This window comes from Clavelina lepadiformis, chromosome 8 (assembly GCF_947623445.1).
Source record: "Clavelina lepadiformis chromosome 8, kaClaLepa1.1, whole genome shotgun sequence".
Lineage (NCBI taxonomy): Eukaryota > Metazoa > Chordata > Ascidiacea > Aplousobranchia > Clavelinidae > Clavelina > Clavelina lepadiformis.
In genome coordinates, this window is record NC_135247.1 from 14,621,095 (window position 1) to 14,641,342 (window position 20,248).

Consider the following 20,248-nt stretch of genomic DNA (forward strand, 5'->3'; position numbering starts at 1 on the left):
CAGGACAGAAAATAACTTCTTCCCTTACCTTTTAAAAATGCCATAGGTAAAATTTTAGTATTTGGATTTGAAAATGTATGACATATTTCAGATTTTCGGTGGCTTTTATGGCTTGCACTTGCATGGCTTTTACAAACTTCATTTCATCTGTGGTTATGCAAGCTAAAAGCAACAAACGCTTCTCCTTGCAAAATTTTACCTCTAAGAAATTGTATAATCGCTGATAATTACCGACATGAGTAAAGATCAAACGATTCAGGTGCTTTGCCGAATAAAGAAGTTCCTTCCTTGATTAGTTTAGAAAGTGTCGCGTGGTCTTTTGTAAAAAATCGCGATAAGTTTCGGTTCTAATGAGTAACTTTATAGACGAATGATCAAATAAAAGCAGAAGTTATTCATCATTATGACCGCCCAAGGCGCTGTTTTTCTTAAATTGCTGCAACTATTGATTTTCGACGAGAACCTGTAGAAGGTTATACCGAGAGCGTGGATATCACCTTTATAGCTTTCGCTGAAAAGGGGCGAGTTGCATCGAAGTAACAGCTGATCATTGTTGGCTTTTTTACAACACTACATTTTAGCTTGGGCGGGTTATTATGCTTACCATTTTTAACCGGGCTGCTGGTCTAAATTTAGTCAAGTGATTGGTTTTTACAAATACTGAAACAAGAGCGACTTTTCAAATGCCGTCTACAAAATTCTTTTTACTCTATCGCCATCTAGCGAGCAAATCCTTTACCACAAACAACAGTGTTTTCAAAATGAAAATACAACTCGATAGTTTGCATCGTGTTTTATTTGAGCACCTCTATAACAATTAATTTAGCATGAAAAATTAGCAAAAAGTAATGGGTAGTAGTGGGTGTGACGAACAGAATCAGAGAAAAAGCATGCATCAGTTACTGCAATCCACAATTGGCAGTGACATCAAAAGACATGCTTGTTACGACATAATACGCTATAGTGAGGACAAAGTTCATTACTGAGACGGCTTTTAAGATAACGTCGCATTGCAAAGAAAAACAATCCACACAAAAAATATAAAGAACTTAATAGAACTTTTGATATATAATTAAATAATTACTTGTATAGATTAAGGCTTTAAACTTTTCATTAAATAATGAAGCACGCAAAATATTACTGTAATTAGCACAGGCCCGGTTACTCGGTTAGGTAATATTTACAACACCAGGCGCTGAATCGGCGCTACCTGTGCCCATATCACATGTGTTTGCATTAACATTACGCTCTCGTGGGCAATCTTGCTCGGGCAAAAGATCAGGCAGACGTAATGACGTCAACACCTACGTCACTTGCAATGAAGATTAAATACGTGATCTCTAAGATGTACCGTTCTGAATAGGTGAACCGGTACTGTTGATATCGTTACATTGATTGGACAGACCACGTGCGAATTTACCCCGTTTCGGGGTTATGGTGCTAACGAACGGGGCTTCACCAACAGGGGCACCGGCGGTCGGTGAGGGAGTGAAAACAGGGTTAAAGGGTGATGCGGGGGAAGGGCTGGAGCAATCGAGACGATAGTGAAGTTCTTCGATGCGCTGTTGCTGATTGGTGCTCATCTGTTGCTGTTCTGAGAGGTTTCCACGAAGCTGTTCGACTTCGACTCGTAGAGATCTGAGTGAAACGAAAGGCTATTTGTACTGATTCACACGAAGTTGCCAAATAGATTACAAACATGAAGTCTGAAAACAACATTACCAATGACGTAATCAACACATACAAATTTTAAAACTTATACGCTGACTAGCTTGGATTTAAAATGTCTGACGAAAAATATTTGCTCGATAGCGTCGTCTAGCGGTTATAAAACTGGTTAAATTTAACCATGGGGCAAAGGTATATTACTTTGACAAGGTGCGTCAATTACGACAAACAGTATTTAACGGAACGAGGCCGTCTAACAATTACCGGCATTCAGCATTCCTATCTGTTAACTGAGTTTGCAAATCTTCGTTTTTCTGTCTCAGACTCGTCACTTGATCTCGTACGCTGTGGATCTCGCTCAATTGAATCTCTTGTTGGGAAACCTGAAGACAAACTGTTATCATGAGATTACAAAAAATTCCAAAAACGTATATATCCCTACATGAATAGTTGTGAAATCAATGCGTATTGAGCTATTCGCCTGTGACGAGAAAGCGAATTAAGCAGCAAGCAACATCGCAAGTATTTTCACATAAATTCTGCACAAAGCAAGGCAGAGTTACAGACCTACCGACAGCTGTAATTTGTGATGTTCGCTATTCTTCATCTCAAGAACTGTGCGAAGACTTTTATTTTCCTCGTACGAGTTAATGTAAGGTTGGATTAATTCCTGCAAATTAAACGAAGGCAAAAACGGTAAGACTGGATGTTTCATTTAAAATGAAGAAATAGCAGGTTAGGGTTATGTTTCTCACAACAAAATTTTAAAAAAGAGTTTATGGATAAACTGAAACATTCAAAATTACCTCAACTTTTGTTTTCACTTTAAGGTCCATCTGGTCTCGTAATTCCCGAGTTTCAATTTCAATCCGCTCCTTTTCGTCCGACCATTCATCATGGAGTTGTTGGACTACTTCTTCGTGTTTAGACGTGAGAGCTAAATTAACAAAAAACGTCTAAACAGGTAATTCAAAAAACGCTCCTTTCCTTGAAAATTATGTATAATGTTATAAATTACACAGTTTTTCAAAAAGCTATGTTTTTGCTCATCATCATCATGTATCTTATTGGAGCTGCTGTTACTGAGCAACGAGAAATAGGACGCAAAGAACATGGGGTGGACAAACATGATGATCTGTTCCGGTGATGGATAAATTTTATTCCAGTAAAGTACAACTGTAGCATACCAATGCATTGCATAATTTTACCTTCCATGTTTTTCTGATTTTCATCTTTAAGGGTGGCAACATTTTTTTCAAATTCCGATTGCTGAAAAATTGTCAACAAATTTTACTTCTCAAAAACAGCTTACTAGGTCAACGAAACATCACTGTGCAATGAACTATCATCATTCTTATGCCTTTATAAAGAAACATGCTCTCTACAACTTCAACTTTACCTTGGCAAATAAGTCATCACACAGAAGTCGTGACACGAAACAAAGAGAACTATAAAGCATGTCCAACACACACAAACCTTCCAATATAAAAGTTGCCACTTGCGTCACAGGCGTAAATCAGTGCTAAGTTCACGAGAATGTCTTATTCCAATATTTGCGAAACACTTACTTGTTCCGAAAATTTCCTCGAAAATTCTTCCAGTCTTTCCTGGAGCGCTCTCTGCTCCTTTTCGCTACATTCTCTTAGCTCGGTGACGTCACGCCGATGACGTTCAGTCGTTTCGGTAACGTCACGAGTATGCGCATCACGTGACTCCTGCAGCGCTTTCTCCAAATCTACGACTCTTGTTTTCAAGTCGGCTACAGAAGCAATTACAAGTAATTACTGAATATACTATATAGTACTGAAAATACATCATATAAAAGCGAATTTCCCGCGACTTGCGAACTATGCTCTAGCAGTCTAGCTCTAGCATATCATTTTACACACTCTCATGAAATGCTGCATTGTAAGACGATATTCTAATAACAAATTAATGCGGGTAAAGGCAGACAAAAATGGCGGTACAAAACTTGTTGTTTGCCGCAAGAAAAATTATCATACACAAACCGCTGTACGAAGACATCAAACGTGCTTATCGAGCCTCAGAGGTAATTGGGACATGTACTTACAGTTGGTCTGGTTTTGGTCCTCTACAAGTCGTTCAAGTTGTTGCTTGTCAGATGAAAGCTGAGGAGCTGATAAACCATCCAACTGCGTTTAAATAACACCAACATTAATATTGCCGGCGAGCTAATTGTCGAAGTCCATTGGCGTGTTGTTAAAAATCAAGCTTACTATAACGGTGTAGTATTATGGTTGCCACAAGGCATATGTTAGCATATTGTATTGCAGTTATAATTCTGTTATTATGTTGTCTTTTGGAAAGCGTGGGTAAACCTGTGTCAATTATAACTATGCAAATGTCTTAGTACAATACAATTACTGCAGACGAAACTTGACACATTATCAATTCGACTTTTTGCACTCTTCTACGAGTTAACAACATAAAAAATAACGAATTCAAGGAGATTTAACGTCAACGGCGAAAACAAAACTTTCTGACTATTGTTTACAAAATTCTTGCTTGTTTTGTACAGCAATAACACAATTAAGATAGCCTTGCTGACAGCGTTAAACATAAAAATGAATCTTTCTTACCCATCTCACAAATATATCGAGCACGCTGATTAACAGAATTACAAATATGAAGACAAATGCGGGATCCGCGATAAAACCTTGGATCGTTGAAGCTAGCATGTTTACTTTTCAACAAATGATTACTTCTCCATTAATTGCAATCGACCAGATACCAACACGATGATCTGCATCTAGCAACAACAGCATGACCTTGCACGCTGCCTAAATTGAGATCCTACTGCCAGAGTAAATTGGCCTATTTGCCCGGCCCTAATCTTAATAATGACGATATATGTTACGGGCAAACATTATTCCGACAATGAGCCACGAAATATACAATGGCAAGAACGCGGGAAAAGTACACAGAGATGGCAGGAATAATCGCTGTCTTCACAATACTGAGACTTATAACGTCCCAAAATCTTCATTGGGCATGTAGGGGCACATTGGTATTATGACGTTATATACCCGACAAAAGAATTATCGCGTTTTGGAGATGATGCATCTATGGGACGTTACGTCATAAGATCAGCCAATTTTTAAGAATTTACATTAAAACAACAATGACACAGAAGGAATGTGACAATATATCATAAAGTATAACACCCGAATAAAATTCATAAAACTACATTTTATCCGCAGCTAAAGTATACTCAACCGCATGTGCTAAAACTGCTAGGGCGATTTTATAACGCCGATTTATGGACTTTACTTGATACTACTTACTCAAAAAACATATTTCAATGAGTGGCATATCTTACTACGTGTACCCTTTGCATAAATTTTGCAAAACAATACCAATGCAACATTTATTTTGAACAAAAATAAAGATATCTTTGATAGGGTTCTGTCCAGGGCAGCTCGACAACAAAAATGTTACCTAAGGTTTAAACAGAGTGACGTTGGCCGAGAACGGTCGGGTTGTAGCTTTTTGTTTGAAGGGCAACAACGTTGGCGCAATGGCAATCGTATCAATAACGTTGCCGTATTCAGCACGACTAGGGCATTATTTTAACTCACCTCGGTCGAATCTTTTCTTTTCTTAGAAGCAGCGCAGCAAAGAGCGCCGCGGCCCTTTCTGCATTTTGAGGAACAAGCACCCATTTCGCAGGAAAATTTTGTTCAAATTTACATTTCACCCTTACTACGGTTCCATTAAAGTATCAGTAATAACTGGCTATACCTGCTAAGAGCAATGACACTCCTATACTTAACAATGAATGGTATTTGCGAGTAAACATTGTTCAATGATAAAATGCTACACCCTTGCGTACACCTAACGCTTTTAATCAAGGTGATAGCTTAGTGTGTCTTTTCACCTGTACGCAATATTTAACTAAGTTAGTTATGTGAGCTAGGTTGCGTTTATCTATTGTCTCTTTTCCCTTAGCAGAGTCGATAAACAAGATCTTTAAATATTAACTTCAACCCTTAACTGGCGTTTTGGCCAATCCGAAGAGTCTATTCTGATAACGATAGCGGAACGTTTACCAGAACATTAATTACACCTTGTAAAGTTTAAGATTGGAGCGATATATGACGCGAAGCTTACGCAAAGATTTTCATAAGTTATGACGTCAACATCAGGAAATTACATACAATTTGCTTTAAATATTATACACTGTCTAACTATACTGGTCTTTACTTTAACACAATATACAGCTATATAAACCAACTGAAATGTGACAACTAATCTACAGCACAAAAAACGTCTCGTACACGTTCAAATGTAAGACTGCCACCTCCTTTTGTCGCATTAACTCGTCTGCAAGCTTTGTGTTTGCTCATTGCACCTCGTTATGGAGTAAAAAAAGAAAACGTACAATTATTCCAAGGTAATTAATGACACTATTTTCGCCCTTATCTCAGCACTTAAATAGCATCGATGATTTGAAGCAGACTTTGATGTGGTGTGGCTTAAATAAACAACCATCGCCACTGTCATTGTACGGTGTTGTACCAAAATTTTCGTCACATTCAAAACTATAACTACAATCATTCGCTAATTTTATTTATATCTATGTGGTTTTTGTGCCTAAACCCAGGATTTTTAACACCTTTGCATGGCACTGAAAGCGACAACTAGTTCAATGGCATGATACCGTATTGTGATACTAAAACCCATTCAAAAAGATTGAACAGGGTAAAATATATCAACAGGTACTTGGTTAACTCGCCTAATTACTGATGCAAATCATTCGTCTTATACGTTGGATTCAATCTGGACAAGTAAGCTATTATCAGTTCGCTGGCTAGTGCATTGTACATCAATATAATATATAAAATTTATGACTTTAATAAACGAAGACTACAATATATACCTAAGAAAGCAGTTGAAGTTTGTTTTAATGCAGACCATACAAAACTGAACTGTTCTAAACGCTTGAATATGTCTCATAAGTCATGTTCTCGAAAGCTGGTCTGTGTACTATCATCTTTACTTAAGCTAGAATAGATGGTAATATTGAGATAGCAAAGACGACTAGATAATGCTGATAGTGTTCAATCATAAGCGACAACGATCACGTCACAATGATCACGTGTTTGTTTTAGCGAGCTAAGATATTTGTCCATAAAATTTTGACAAATTTGCGAGCAGCTAAAGCAAGCGAAAAACGGACCAGCTTTTAACCTCAACAAGCCAACGTGACCGAACTGATAACTTCAATCTGTTTTCGAGCGTCAACGATTTCTCATATTAAACCATAGCTGTACTTTTTGTGTTACAATATTGGCAAACATCATGCAAGCGTTTTCCTTTTAAGGAAGAATTTCTTAAATTGCAACACACTGTGCATATTTCAAGCTCACCCTGTTCACGACGTAATCCAGTAGAGTTGCCATGGCGACAACGCATTTTGTGTTTTGATTGGTTGCTTTCCGTTGCAGTTTATCCTTCACATTATCTGGGCTGACGTGGGCTACGAGAAAATAGCAAGGAAGCTTTAAGTTTTTCTACAAACTGGTCACAGAATACCTACACATCGTTTATATAAAATACTAAAAGCTACCCAATATTAGCTGAAGAAGTGTATTAGAAGTGATTAGCATATCTGGCCACAAAACCACTTGTTGACTGGGCCTCGAAGTACAACTTACCGCGTTTGGTTGCTTTCGTCTGTTTAACTGAGCCCAAACGAGACCTTGGCACACCAACGGCTGAAATTGTGGTTTCCGACGTTGCATTACAAGTGGCCACCATGCGAGGAGTATGCAGAGATGAAGCTGTGGTTATGCAAAAAAAACAATTCGTGGATAGATTTATGATTTGTACACAGTTCTTCACATGTTTTGCTGAACCTTTGGTAGGTTTACGGAAGGTATCTCTGATTATTGTAAATAATCAGATATGATAATATGCTAATTAGCAATTATGCTTTTGTTTGTCAAAATTTATACTGCGTGTAGGCTGCATTGGATAAATTTCAAAATGCACCGCAAATTAGTTACCAGGTAACACCGACTTAGCAGAAACAAAGATTAAGATTAACAGCACATTATAGTTATACAACAATACATAAGTTATTCTGTTGAAGATGTTAGTTTTTAACGTGTCTTTGCAAATTTTTGTGGTACGACTAACCAGAAGGTCTATGCAGTTTTGACAACGTAGTGCGTGACGTAGCATGGCTATTGCTACGACTGGACGACGCAGATGTACTCGCACGGGATTGGTTGGCATCTGTTCGAGAATTTTCAAGTTTTGCCACCCGACCAGCTGAAAACAAAACATCGATCGTTAGCAGAAGCTGTAGTTATAGCATCCGGCTATTATAAAAAGGAATACGTAAATGTATCCACACTGGAATATACCTACAACACAAGAGACAGCAGAATAAAAACTAGGATTTGTCAATACTTTTGAGAGTTCGGGCGCAAGTATTAAATCGTCAAACAACTTAAATTAGGATTCTGATCACAGAGTTTGGATTGTTCTAGCCTAGGGATTAAGGCAGGGACCCTTATGGGCTGAGGTAATGACCCTTATTTAACAACAAACGAAGAATATGAATGAAATTTGACTTCATTGAAGATTCATGTAAAAGATCAATAAACTAGATTAGCTAAGATTTAAATTTAATGTACAAACAGTTGCAGACATTAATCATTTATCTCGTAATAAAATTATAAATATGGAGGCATGAAGGCCATGAATACAAACGATAACATCAAAATCTAGAATTTAAGAGATGTTTAAATTAGTCACAACTAACAGATATCTTCCAAGCTGGTGAACTTATTAAGCTGGTATGAAAGTTGATAACTTACTGTCTGAAATAGACTCATAATGCATGATAAGCTGATAGGTGGTACTGCAACGCATCTTGGGCTTTTTTTGAACAAATTAGGACTTTTTAATAAAAACTGACCCTACAATTATTTCACAAAAGATATAAGTTTTGTAGCTCAAGTACAACATTGAGTCATTTGACCACTTGTTATTAAGCCTCAGCCTAAGTGGTGTATAAAATAACAAACTACTAAAACCAATTCGACCGCATATGACTAACTTTGCATGAAGGCTATGTAATAAGCTACTTACATAGAGGCTAAGCTAATTCGAAACGCCATATCTAGTATCTCAACAGGCAAACTACCAATGCTTAATAGAGTACCGTAAACTTCAGTTTTGTGAAATAATTTCACGTAAGTACACGCCTAGTTTAAATAAGAATCGACGAGTTCGAGAAATGGACTTTTAAACCTACAGCACTCCATAACACCATTGTTGTTTGTTGTCATAGAACTCATGGAATCGGCACTGGAGTTTAAATCGCGTTTTACAAAGGTTTTGCGTTCAAATCATAGCGATCGGAATAGCTTATGACAATAGACACAACAATGGAACCAAATTGTCGAGGACCGTAGAGTCAAGACTTGTGTGAATGTGACCGCAAATTAACGCTACTTATTTCTTATCTGGAAACCGTCTTCCAAGCTTAAACGTGAAACTTTTATTACCATTTGCTTTTCCGTTTACAACAGTAAAGCAACTAGGAGCACATATTCGTAGAGTTTACTTTTAGAAATTTAATTCTTCTGTATTGTACATCAACTTTCGAAAGAAATCGCTGGATTTGACACTGCCTAATTCAAACTTCTGCGTTACAATCATTGCCATAAAGTACTTCATTAAATTCTAATTTGATAGCTTCTACACCTATTTTGTTCACTACGGTATTTCAACCCATACAGATAAAACAAGTGAAAAAAAATGCAGTGTTGTAGCCAGCTATTTCAAAATGTCCTTTCAAAACTAAGAAATAGGAAGAAAGCAAAACAAGAGATATGTTGAAACATTGGCGTGATATACATTCCAACTGCGCCTTTGTCACAATGGATTACGCAGCAAAAATCAATCAAAGCATGAAATTAAGTCTACGAAAGTTATGTTTGTTCAATAATTCCGTCATTGTTGACATGATAAAATTTAACCCAGTGTTCCAGTGATAATACTGTGGCTGTCAGTGCTACCGGGCGTCTTAACAACAACAGAAATACTCTACTAATCTATGAGAACAACATTTGTATTATTGCGTTTCAGTTTTCAGATTTAATTCTTAAGACATGTTTTGTTAAAAATTAAAATTTTAACAACAAAGAACAAAACTTAAAACTAGTGTTACACATTATAAGTACTCCATTGCAACATCTTGCGGACAAACAATTTTTTTCTCTGATATTACCTGCTTGGGTGGTGTAGTACAGTTTGTACCGACGGGTTACAAAAGCACTGCTATTCGTTCTTTTCTCCCGACGTTGCATTATGTATCGAAAATACACCTTTACTAACTAACGAAGCCTAAATGTTTCTATGCAGTGTAACTGTGGCTCATTTCTATATAGGAAACGGTACCAAACAATAGAGGCCTGCTTCCAGAGAGCTATGAAACTCGGCATTACTTCTTGTGAAAGATAAGAAACTTTTTCATTTGTAACTAGCGCATTATGTTTTCTGTTGCGCTAGTTTTCAATGCAAAATGCACAAAACTGTCTGGTTTTGCGCAAAATTTTGCAGTTGGCTCCTTTGCTACCATTTTATTTTTTTAGCTTATTTAGCTGAATATGGCGCAGGAAGGTACAAGCGTCTGTATATTCTCAATGAAATATAATTTAATACAAGTTTATAACTTGATAAGAAGTTCCGTAAGAAAGTTCTATTAAAATTGTTGTATAGAGTAGATACTTAACAAAAGGAGCCAAGTTACCAGAAGCTTTAACTCCAAGTTTCTTATAAAAATTAGTGTATTGAGTAGCTTGAACGTCCTTTACAGTAATGAAGTATTACTTACAATTACAATGCGTATTTAAAACTTCTTCTTACGAGAGCTTGGCAATTTTACATTGCTTTGCTGCGAAAGTAACTCCTACTTTTTTAATTTAAGACTTTGGAAAAACAAACTTGAACCTTCGTACAAACCATGTCTACATGTCTGTAGAAAGTAAGACGTCACCTGGTGAAGAAATGCCTAAGTTCACATAAACCTTAGTCAAGGCGATAGCACTAATTCACTGCTTTAAAACTAACTTTGTACACTGGCTTTCTTGACATAACCCTGCGGCTTATGTGCGAATATACACGTCAGTTGAATTTACAGCGAAGGTGACATCAAAAACAATACAAGCAGCAACCAGGATGCTAACTTGCCTGCAGATGTAATAATGTCGTTAAGACGGTGAGCATTTCATGTGTTTAAGAAATAACGTCATAAAAGACAAAACGTAAAGTACTAGCTATCAACTGAGGGGCCAAGGTGTAAGCGTCTAAGCAACATTAAAGAGTTGAAACCGACCATGAAATATTAATGGTAAAAGCACCACGGAGAGACATGCGTATAACTGCAGTCTTAGATGTTGCTGGACTCGGCAAAAGTAAGGTCATACGGAAAAAAGTAACGACAGCACGCTGTGTTACAAAACTTTGCTAAGCATACATCCAGCAGGTGTGAACAGAACTAAATTTCATGTATAATATGCTTTGTCGGGCTTTTGACATTTCAGTTTTTTAAAACTTTCGAATTTTTAGTCTCCTACCTTCAGTCTCCAAGGCTGGTTTGCCAGCTAGCATTCTACGCAACAATGCACAAATACCATCAGTCGAACGTGTCGTTGTTATATCTTCCGGATGAACTTTTGACATATCGGATAGGTCCACTGCTACCTCTGTAGCCATAATCCTATCAACATTTCGTTCCTGCTATGGATTTCTTACTGGAACTAACACTTGCCGTTACTTCCAATGATTATTATCATCACTTTCAGTTTAACTTTCGTCCAAATTTCTGAACGAAATATGCATGCTATCTAGCGTATGTACGATGGGTTACTAGCAACAGCTTACAAACGCCTGCTCGCCCGACCCTGTTCAATATCTTTAGACTTTCAATGGAAAAATCGAAGACTGATGACGCCCTCAATTCGGCTGAACAACCGCGGAGAAAACGTAATAAGGAATCCATGGTGACGTAATGTACTATCGATAATGTTGAACAGATTGTGTGACCGAAATCGGTTTAGAAGAGAGACCCTAATGTACCACCAGGTTAATCCCGTAAAAGTGTCCTTCGATTAACCTAACAACCGCAAAATTAAACAATTGCGATTGCGCTCAGGGTAAGCAGATGTTAAGCGCCGTTGATCACTGGTGGCATAAAAGTATTTGAACCTGGGAAATGCAAGCGAGTCTTTCGGTGTCTCAATTTAAAGAATTCAGTTATAAGTAATATTGTTACTAATTAATACAAGACACTAACTATGGAACCTACATATAAAACGGAAAACTCCGAAATCACCTGTTTATACCTGAGGCATATACAGCATATGATCTTCTCTAAACACTTTCTAATGCGACGTTTGTGAAAACAACTATTTAAAAAAGGCCACAAAATTGAAAGAGGTTTACGATCTCCTCACCTGAATAACGGGGACTTTCCGCCTTCCGCTTCTGAGTGGTACAACTTCCATCAGCACTTTTGCTCCCTGGGGATTTGGTAGATTTAGGTTTGGGGGATTTGGGGGATACTGCAATTAACATAAAAACGGAATTTTAATAAAGTTATCAAGAGCGCAAACATTTCGTCTCTATTTTAAAAATAATTAAACAACTTTACTACTAAAAAAGAACAATAGGCAACAAAATTTCAGGGCAAATTCAACGGTGAGTTGGAAGAGCAATGACTCACCGCTCGCCGGAGGAACAACAACGCGATGCTTGGTGGATGGAGGTAGAAGTGACTTCCGAGTAGCTGGAAAACAATAAGGAAGATTAAGAGATGAAAACTTCTTCCTGACGCATTCCCTCAATCGCTTCCAGATTTTGAGAAATCAACACACACATACCCATAATACTTTTTCTAGGCTGCGGTTTGCGTATTGTAGTCGTAGTCGGAGGTTTCATTGAGGAAGAGGTAGTGTTTTCATCTTGCGCGCCACTGCCACCTTTACGAGGCGATCGAGCCTGTAAAATAATGTCAATATTTACAGTTGTGCACATATTAGAAATTCAGCCCAGTCATTCACTTGTTGAATTGGTAGCAAAAATGCACTAGCATTTAACTAACAATGCTTGCAGGGTTATATTTGTATTTAAAATGTAGAGTATATTAAGACTAAGGATAACAATGTACCTGTATTCGTGACACAGCAGGAGGATTCACTCTAGGCGGTTGCAAGCGGCTTATACGTTTGGGGGCTTGAGACGAAGTTGGCATTTTAAGTCTTGAATCAACCTGAGTGTTCTATTTCAATCAAAAACGTAATCATTGACTATCCTCGAAGCTTTCGACACAACACAAATCATTAAATCTCACCCCTAATGACGACAAAGGTTTCCTAAGACCACTTTTCAGTTTAATTTCTTTCGGTGGCTGGTTTCTAACAATGTCTTTGGTGACTTTGTCTGCAAAACAAACAGAAAATGACTTGATACTTAACGCAATTTACCCAACTCTTTGCAAATACGCCACAATCTTACGAAAGCACCTAAGTTTATCAAAATCGCAATTCCAAACGTGGCAGTTTTGAAGATCGTGTCACAGGTCTAATTTTTTCTACCTAGATTTATTTAAGTCATGACTGCCTATCTGACTCCTGATATAAGCCAAATATATATCAAGCAAGCGAGAAATCTCAATCATAAGCGGTCTAATTCGTTTATAAAACGCTCTCAGTTTACCAAGCTATCAATCAATGGCGCATGGGATTGTCAATTAAAAATTAACCTGCACTACATTGGCGGGTAATACCGCGGGGGATATCGTCACAAAGACACACCAACGTTTATAGCGCGTTAACATCATTTGTGACGTAATGGCGCAATAAATCGACGACATATGAGTTGTACCTTTGTTCGCATCAAACGTTGAATTTCCGTCAGGTGGCGTCATTGTGCCAGCCCGAATCGAAGTATCTGGTACCAATTTGACGACAATCTCAAAAGTCTCATTTGATTTTGCAACCGATTCATCGGACGGGCGGCTGTAGGTAACATTATTGACGGCGGTGGCTTGGGTGGAGGTGAATGTTGTGTTCTTGGAAGGTTTCGTGTCGTATGTAGTGTCCATGGGCTTGTTCACAGTTGTGTTTTGTATAGTTGGTCTTGGATCTTTTGTAGAAACGTGATGTGGTTAAGCAAACTACAAGCTATCTATCTATAGATGACCAAAGTAGAATCTTATAGACTTCTACAATTCCAGTTCCAACGTGAAACCATTCAAGGATAACGCAGCATACAGTAGCCCGAGGTTGGAATGCGGCACTTGTCTTTATTAAATCGATCACCCCTAACCAAAGCGTTCTATAAATAATTATCCAACATACAAGAAAAGTATGACACGATGTTATGGTTCAGTTGTTAAGGCTACTTCAAGCGCATATTGCTTTGTGTCGAATTTGCGTTCTCGTCTAGTTGAGCAGTATTATGCAACGGCACATGTTGCGTTATAAGATAAAAGTTTTCTGTAAAGATCTTATAAGTACCAGTTCTCTAAATATACGCAAAGTCAGTCTCTTTTTGCATATGTTTATCAACGAATGGCGGGTTAATGAAAAAACTGACGCGATTACATTCTTCATACGATATCAGGCATAACGTAAAATAAAACAACGTAAGAAACTTTATTACATTCCTCTCTCGCCAAATTACGCGAAAAAAGGCATCAGGTTGGTTTAATGCTGCTGCAAGAATTATGTAATACAAAAACGTTTGGAATTTTGTGAAAACTGGAAGCTGGTAAAATGGCATGCAGTTCACATTACGTAATCGATAGTACGTTGCTATGCACCACGATCATGTCTGCATAATGTCGCTTGATCAGCAACTGCCCTAGTCGCTGCTATTAACATCGGCCTAAGTTGGACAATTTAGGTTCGAATTCAAAGGTACAGTATATTAAACATTCTACTTTGGTTATCCCTACAACTATATAGAATATACATTTAACATAAACAAAGCTGACGGGACTAGTATGAAATGGCACTACTGTGATTTTCAGCTCACCTTGTTCATCTAAATTATATGTTGTGTCTACTGGAGTTCCTTTGTTATAACTATCAGAAGATTGTGACACCATGCGGCCATGAAACGGTGTTGAGGCAACGATATTACCTAGATTAGCGTTGCAATCATTTCAATCTGTCATTAACTAATAATAAAGCTCTTTTTATGAACAATAGGAAAATATGAGTAAGTTATTCACCGCAACTGATTGGCGAAGCAGAGGTAGAAGAAATAGAAAAAGGGCGTTGCCTTGGACCACTACCAGCTGGAGATTCAAATGGAGATGATATCTGCCCACACAGAAATTATGACAAATGTTTTCCTTGCTATACCTTCTTGTAGTTGTCATATTTCAGGCAAGAAAACCAGAGTTCAAAAACAGACGTGGTATTGCTGAATTGTAATTCTTTTATTTCATAATCTACGAACCTGAGGGGTGTTTCTACCAGGTGTTTTGGCAAGATGGGGAGCCATTTCAGCAGCAAGAGGGATAGGCGACGCAGGAATAACTTCTTTTGCAAGGCAACACATTGGCTGACAAGGAGATGGCACACGGGCAAGATGTTCAGATTTCTGTTAAAACAAACAACTAACTGAAACTAACTTAACACTAACAAGTCGGCATCTTCTAACATCTACATTATTTATATTGAACCAAACGTCGCAAGTTATTGCTTCAATTTAACAAAGTAAATAACGTCTTGGATTTGAACTCTCATTAAAATAAATGTATATATACTCCTAATTTAAAAAAAACGCCTTGCCATGCTATGTTTGAATTATTAATGATTGGAGTGTCATGATAAGCACTTGAGGTTTACACGTAAGAGTTTTTGATCAATATTTGCCTCCACCCACAGTGCTCAAAGTCATACAGCATAAAAATAAATAATAGTTTCATACAAAAATAGTTATAAATAGTATAAAAATATAAATAGCATAAGAATAGTTTTCACAAAGTGGGGTTACAAAGTAAAAATTGAAATTGTGTACTAAAATCTTTTAAAGCACCAACTAGAATTACAACAGTGTAGGATAAAGCACAGAACATAATTAAATATATTCTAAAGAAACAAACCAATAGTTTAGTGTTAATAGCAAACTCAGAATAACGTTAGCAAGCACATATATAAAAAAAAAATAATATTAATCAATTTTTCTTTATCTTACAGATGTGAAAAGTATGTCTTCATCGAGCGCATCAAGATCAACCACAGGCAGAGAGTCACTTTCTTCCTGAGTGTCCTTCATTTCAAGTTTCTCTTTTTCATCAAACACTTCATAATGCAAAAATATATACTTAGAAAAACTTGGTATTTAACTTCAGCAAGACCACCGTGCGCAATGGAAAAAATTACACGAAACAATGTTCTATTACACTCTTCGCTATTCCACCACAATGCAAGCTGACTGTACTGATTAACTTTTGTATATACCATTACAAATTATGTAAGAATACCTACCTAAATTGATCAAAGAATTGGAAAACGAACAATTGCGTTGACCTGAGATCTGAAAATTATTGCTTTAGTTTGTGGTAGACTTAAGTGTTATATGCATGCATAATAAATACAATTTAGTTATTAAAATTTTTAAACATTACATGGAAATTTTCAAATTACTGTAGGAAAAAATTAATCATTTGAATTGTTTCATTTGTTACAGTCTCGAAGTAATAAAGGATCAAACTTTTGAGAAACAAGCCAATGAACAGTAGATACTTAGCTTTATTTATGTATTATAGTGTGACACAAGCGTACTTGCTTATTTGATGAAACTGGAACAGCAGTGTTTATGGCTAAGTCAGAATCTGAAACTTCACATTGTTCTAGGAATGCGTTAACAATGTCAGCTTTGCTTGAACATATTGGAGGTTTAATTTCATCAGCAAATGGAGATGGCATTTGGAACTTTTCACAAGTTTCTTTCTTTTCAAACACTAAATCAAAGCAGAGGTAACAATTACCATTGTGTATCAAACAATAGCTCAAATGTTAATCAATGAACTGTGTTTTCAGGTCAAATATAGAGAATATCTATATACAAACAATATTTTCAAACGCTTCTAACCTATAACGGAACAATATTAAATATGCAAAACATGCTATTCTGAGTTGATATATGAACTAACGAGATATTTTGTTTCTATTAATACTAACTTAACAACAACATAAAGAATTTTAGAAGGTTTTCAGTTAAAACTAATTTTATTTCTTATACAAGCAACAGTAAAGTAAACGCACTTTATGACAAAGTAGGCAATGATTTAAACCAGAGGCGTGCAATTATTTAGTGCAATGGGCAACGCACAAGTGCAATGATGCTGAGGACCAGACAACAGTTAAAAGTATTTAAAAGCAACGGCCTACTTGATGAAGTCTGTGTGGGAGGCAAGCTGTATGTTGTACACCTCTGATTTAAATCTATGTGCATATAAATATAAGCCATAAACCTAATATACAGTAATAAGCTAATAACATTATACAGTATTAATTAAGTGTTTCACTATTAATTCATGAGCAGAAAACCATATATGATTTGATATATATGTTCAGAGATTTTAAATCATTAGTTCATTACCAACAAAATTAGACAAACTTTGCAATCCTAGTGTCAGGGCATTGCAACCAGAAAAAATCTTTAAAATTAAGTTAATAGCCTAATTATCTTTCTTTCGCATAAAAAGCTTAATGAGCAAAGATAATGAACATACTGAAAATTTTAACACTCAATTGCATCATCAAAGGACCAAAAATAACAAGACGATGCAATGGAAATATTGCACAAGAAAGATCAACTTAGAAAGCATTACAAGCAAAATACTGTCCATAACACATTACAGATTCTGTCTCACTAGTGCATACTAGCAAGAAATAAAATTTAAAATATTCTCCAAAATTAACTAGAACTTGGAAATGAGAAGCATCAAATTACGGTGGTAATCTTATAAGCAAACTACTGGTACAGTATGCAAAGCACATAGGAAATTAACATGATAGCAGTATGGTGATATTGTTTTCACATACAACCCAAACAACTTGAAAATGCTAATAGACTCCCATGCCACAGCTCCAATTTTAATTAACACAATATACATACCATTAGTTTCTTGGCCTTCTTGTAATGCTGTTGGTGCGGCAGTAGAACGTTCCATTGTCTGATTGCGAGGTAGCCAAATATCTAAAACTTCAACCTGTACAAAACATAGCAATTAGAAGGTCAAGCTTAGCATAGAAGTGGAAGTGTTATTTGTGCACACTGCATAACCATGTAAGTGTACTGTACTACTATATGGCTAATCTAATTGTGACGTCACTAACTCACTTTCAAAAGATAGCACGGATGTACAATTGTACACCTCGAAGACAGATCGGTAGACCACAAATTTATACACATACAGCAAAAAAAGCTAACAGTTTTTGATAATTATATTAAAGCAAACAACTTCAGACAATTTGCAACAACCTATCGTTTAGTTGAAAGCGGTAGCTTGAGAATTACGGGTATAACTTAAAGAATCACGACGTACCTTAGTTAGGTGACTTCTTGTGGTCTTGCGCGCCAAATTACAAAATTAGGCCAAGCAACAGCGAAACCAACAATAGGCCAAAAGGACAAAACTAGGAGTTGATTATTGCACCATTCAGGGTTTTGTTGTTAGCATCAATCTTTACACCGAAATAGTAGGCTAGGCTGTCATTGCTAACAACCAAATATTGAGAGGCAGCTTCAGTGACTTTTAAACATTCAAACCAATATTTACCTTCTATCAGCATTCAGCAAAGTATGAGTTGACCTCGTAACCTTATGATGACCGCAAAACTGACTCTTGGGCGACACAAGCGATGTCAGACCAAAGCGAAACAATTTACAATCGTTAACACAAAAGTCGTCTTTAGCAATAACATTAACAATGAACACCGACATAGTATTTCAATCCATGAATAGCTATTTCACCGTAATGTAGTCTATAGCTGTAGCCTATAGTAATAATAATTATAGCAGTGTTTAGGCTAATTCTCTTCCTTTAATATTAGGAAATGGTCATCTTGTTTGAATTTTACCACGTGATCAAACAATGTGTTGTTGATAAGCAAAGCTAGCACACTGAGTAGCGTTGGTTTGAAAATAATGAACGGATATTTTAACAAAAAAAGCCCTGTTAAGTGAGTTAATAGATCAATAGAACGCTTACATCATTGTGGCAACCTTTCAAGTTTAAAGTTAATTACTATTAGGCCAAACGTGGGCAAACTGCGGCTCGCCGACATGTTTTTTGTGGCTCGTCTAGCTAAATAGTAATATCCATTATTGTTCATGCTTTGTTTAGCACTTTAGCGTATTTGTATTGACACTACTGATTTTGGGTTCGCTGGTGTTTGCGGTTTTCCGTTAGTAACTTTCATTGAACAAGTTTGCTAAACCCTGTACTAAGCTATAGAGCTGTGGTTCTCAAACTTTTTTAAAAGAAAGTACGCGATGGTCTCCTAGCAATTTTTTAAACGCCTCACGGTCCCTTAAAAAATCAACACAAAACAACACGTTGGTTATGCGTTGGTACCTGCTTCTTTGCAACCAGTTTGGTTCCGTTTTGGACAACGCAACCCTAATATCGTGAATCACATTCAACCGGTTTCGAGCTTTTGGCTTGATGGCAAGTAGTGCCTTTTTTTGGAAGGTACTTCGCGGTCCCAGAAAATTGTCTCGCGGACCCCAGTTTGAGAACCACTGCTATAGAGTATCGACTATAGTAAAACACAACGACGTTTTAAATAGTTTGGTGCAAATAAATAAGGTCAGGTCTTATGGTGCACAACCATCTTCTTATGCGCTTACGTCAAAGAAAAATGACATCTCAAAATTATATTCAGATTTCGTCATCAAACAGTCCCCATAGATACAGTATTAATAATATGGGTCTAGTGTGGAAGTGCACATAACCACGTCAAACGTCATTTATTATTATACTAGAATCCCACATCACAAATTATGACAGCATTTGGTATCACACTTCTGCACTAGACCTGATAATTTTATATTTGGAAACGGATAACAGCTTTTACATGCTTGTAAACTGACAAACACACGTTTTTATATCAAAACAGAATAATACCATGGCCAGAAAAAGTTCAAAATGATCTGAATAATTCCATAAAAGCAATAAATTTTATTAACTTTTTCATGTTTAACCAAATAACTCATGCATATACTATTATATTAAAGTCAACTGTATGGCTTTGAACTTACTTGACCAGCATCAGAAAAAGTTACTTGGTTTCAACTCTGGCTGGCTGTTTAAAATCATTAACTTTATTAGAGCCTTTATTGTCAATCCCAGTCACCAGATGATGTATGTATACTTTACTATTACGGTTACATACTGTTATAATGACAACACAAATAAAGTAAAACTTGTCTCGTTTTATACTTGTCTTTTTATGCGGGATTGCAAAAGTATGGTATTTAAAAAGTTGTACATTTAGTAACTTTATACTCCATAAAA

At 36.6% G+C, this 20,248-nt stretch overlaps 1 protein-coding gene across 4 annotated transcripts; it reads right to left on the minus strand.

The window, feature by feature from the left end:
- Window positions 1–778: 778 nt before the first annotated feature.
- On the minus strand, window positions 779–18,550 carry LOC143469124 (uncharacterized). Of its 4 annotated transcripts, none has more exons than XM_076966695.1 (24): window positions 18,275–18,539; window positions 17,845–17,938; window positions 16,506–16,684; window positions 16,209–16,257; window positions 15,916–16,022; window positions 15,175–15,318; window positions 14,945–15,035; window positions 14,746–14,853; window positions 13,591–13,851; window positions 13,058–13,146; window positions 12,875–12,985; window positions 12,588–12,705; window positions 12,431–12,493; window positions 12,162–12,269; window positions 7,831–7,965; window positions 7,347–7,472; window positions 7,059–7,168; window positions 3,740–3,821; window positions 3,237–3,427; window positions 2,877–2,937; window positions 2,475–2,605; window positions 2,236–2,338; window positions 1,933–2,062; window positions 779–1,638 (listed from the first exon to the last, which is right to left on the minus strand). In XM_076966695.1, the coding sequence occupies exons 2-24, from the start codon at window positions 17,897–17,899 to the stop codon at window positions 1,341–1,343; spliced, it is 2,850 nt and encodes a 949-aa protein (XP_076822810.1). In that variant the 5' UTR covers window positions 17,900–17,938; window positions 18,275–18,539; the 3' UTR covers window positions 779–1,340. The 4 variants fall into 4 exon arrangements, 3 of the variants coding, with proteins under 3 accessions (XP_076822810.1, XP_076822811.1, XP_076822812.1); XM_076966696.1 differs by having other exon boundaries at window positions 1,933–2,051; window positions 2,240–2,338; window positions 18,275–18,538; XR_013119067.1 differs by having other exon boundaries at window positions 1,498–1,638; window positions 2,240–2,338; window positions 18,275–18,550.
- Window positions 18,551–20,248: the final 1,698 nt, after the last annotated feature.

What these genes read in the sequence shown, in the direction of transcription:
- LOC143469124 (XM_076966695.1), bottom strand. Translation starts at nt 17,899, where the DNA reads ATGGAACGTTCTACTGCCGCACCAACAGCATTACAAGAAGGCCAAGAA. An exon ending in GGAAAGTCCCCGTTATTCAG is followed by an intron (nt 7,966 to 12,161) that starts GTGAGGAGATCG and finishes TTTTGTTTTCAG; the next exon opens with CTGGTCGGGTGGCAAAACTT. An exon ending in AAATCAGAAAAACATGGAAG is followed by an intron (nt 2,606 to 2,876) that starts GTAAAATTATGC and finishes TTGTTAATTTAG; the next exon opens with CTCTCACGTCTAAACACGAA.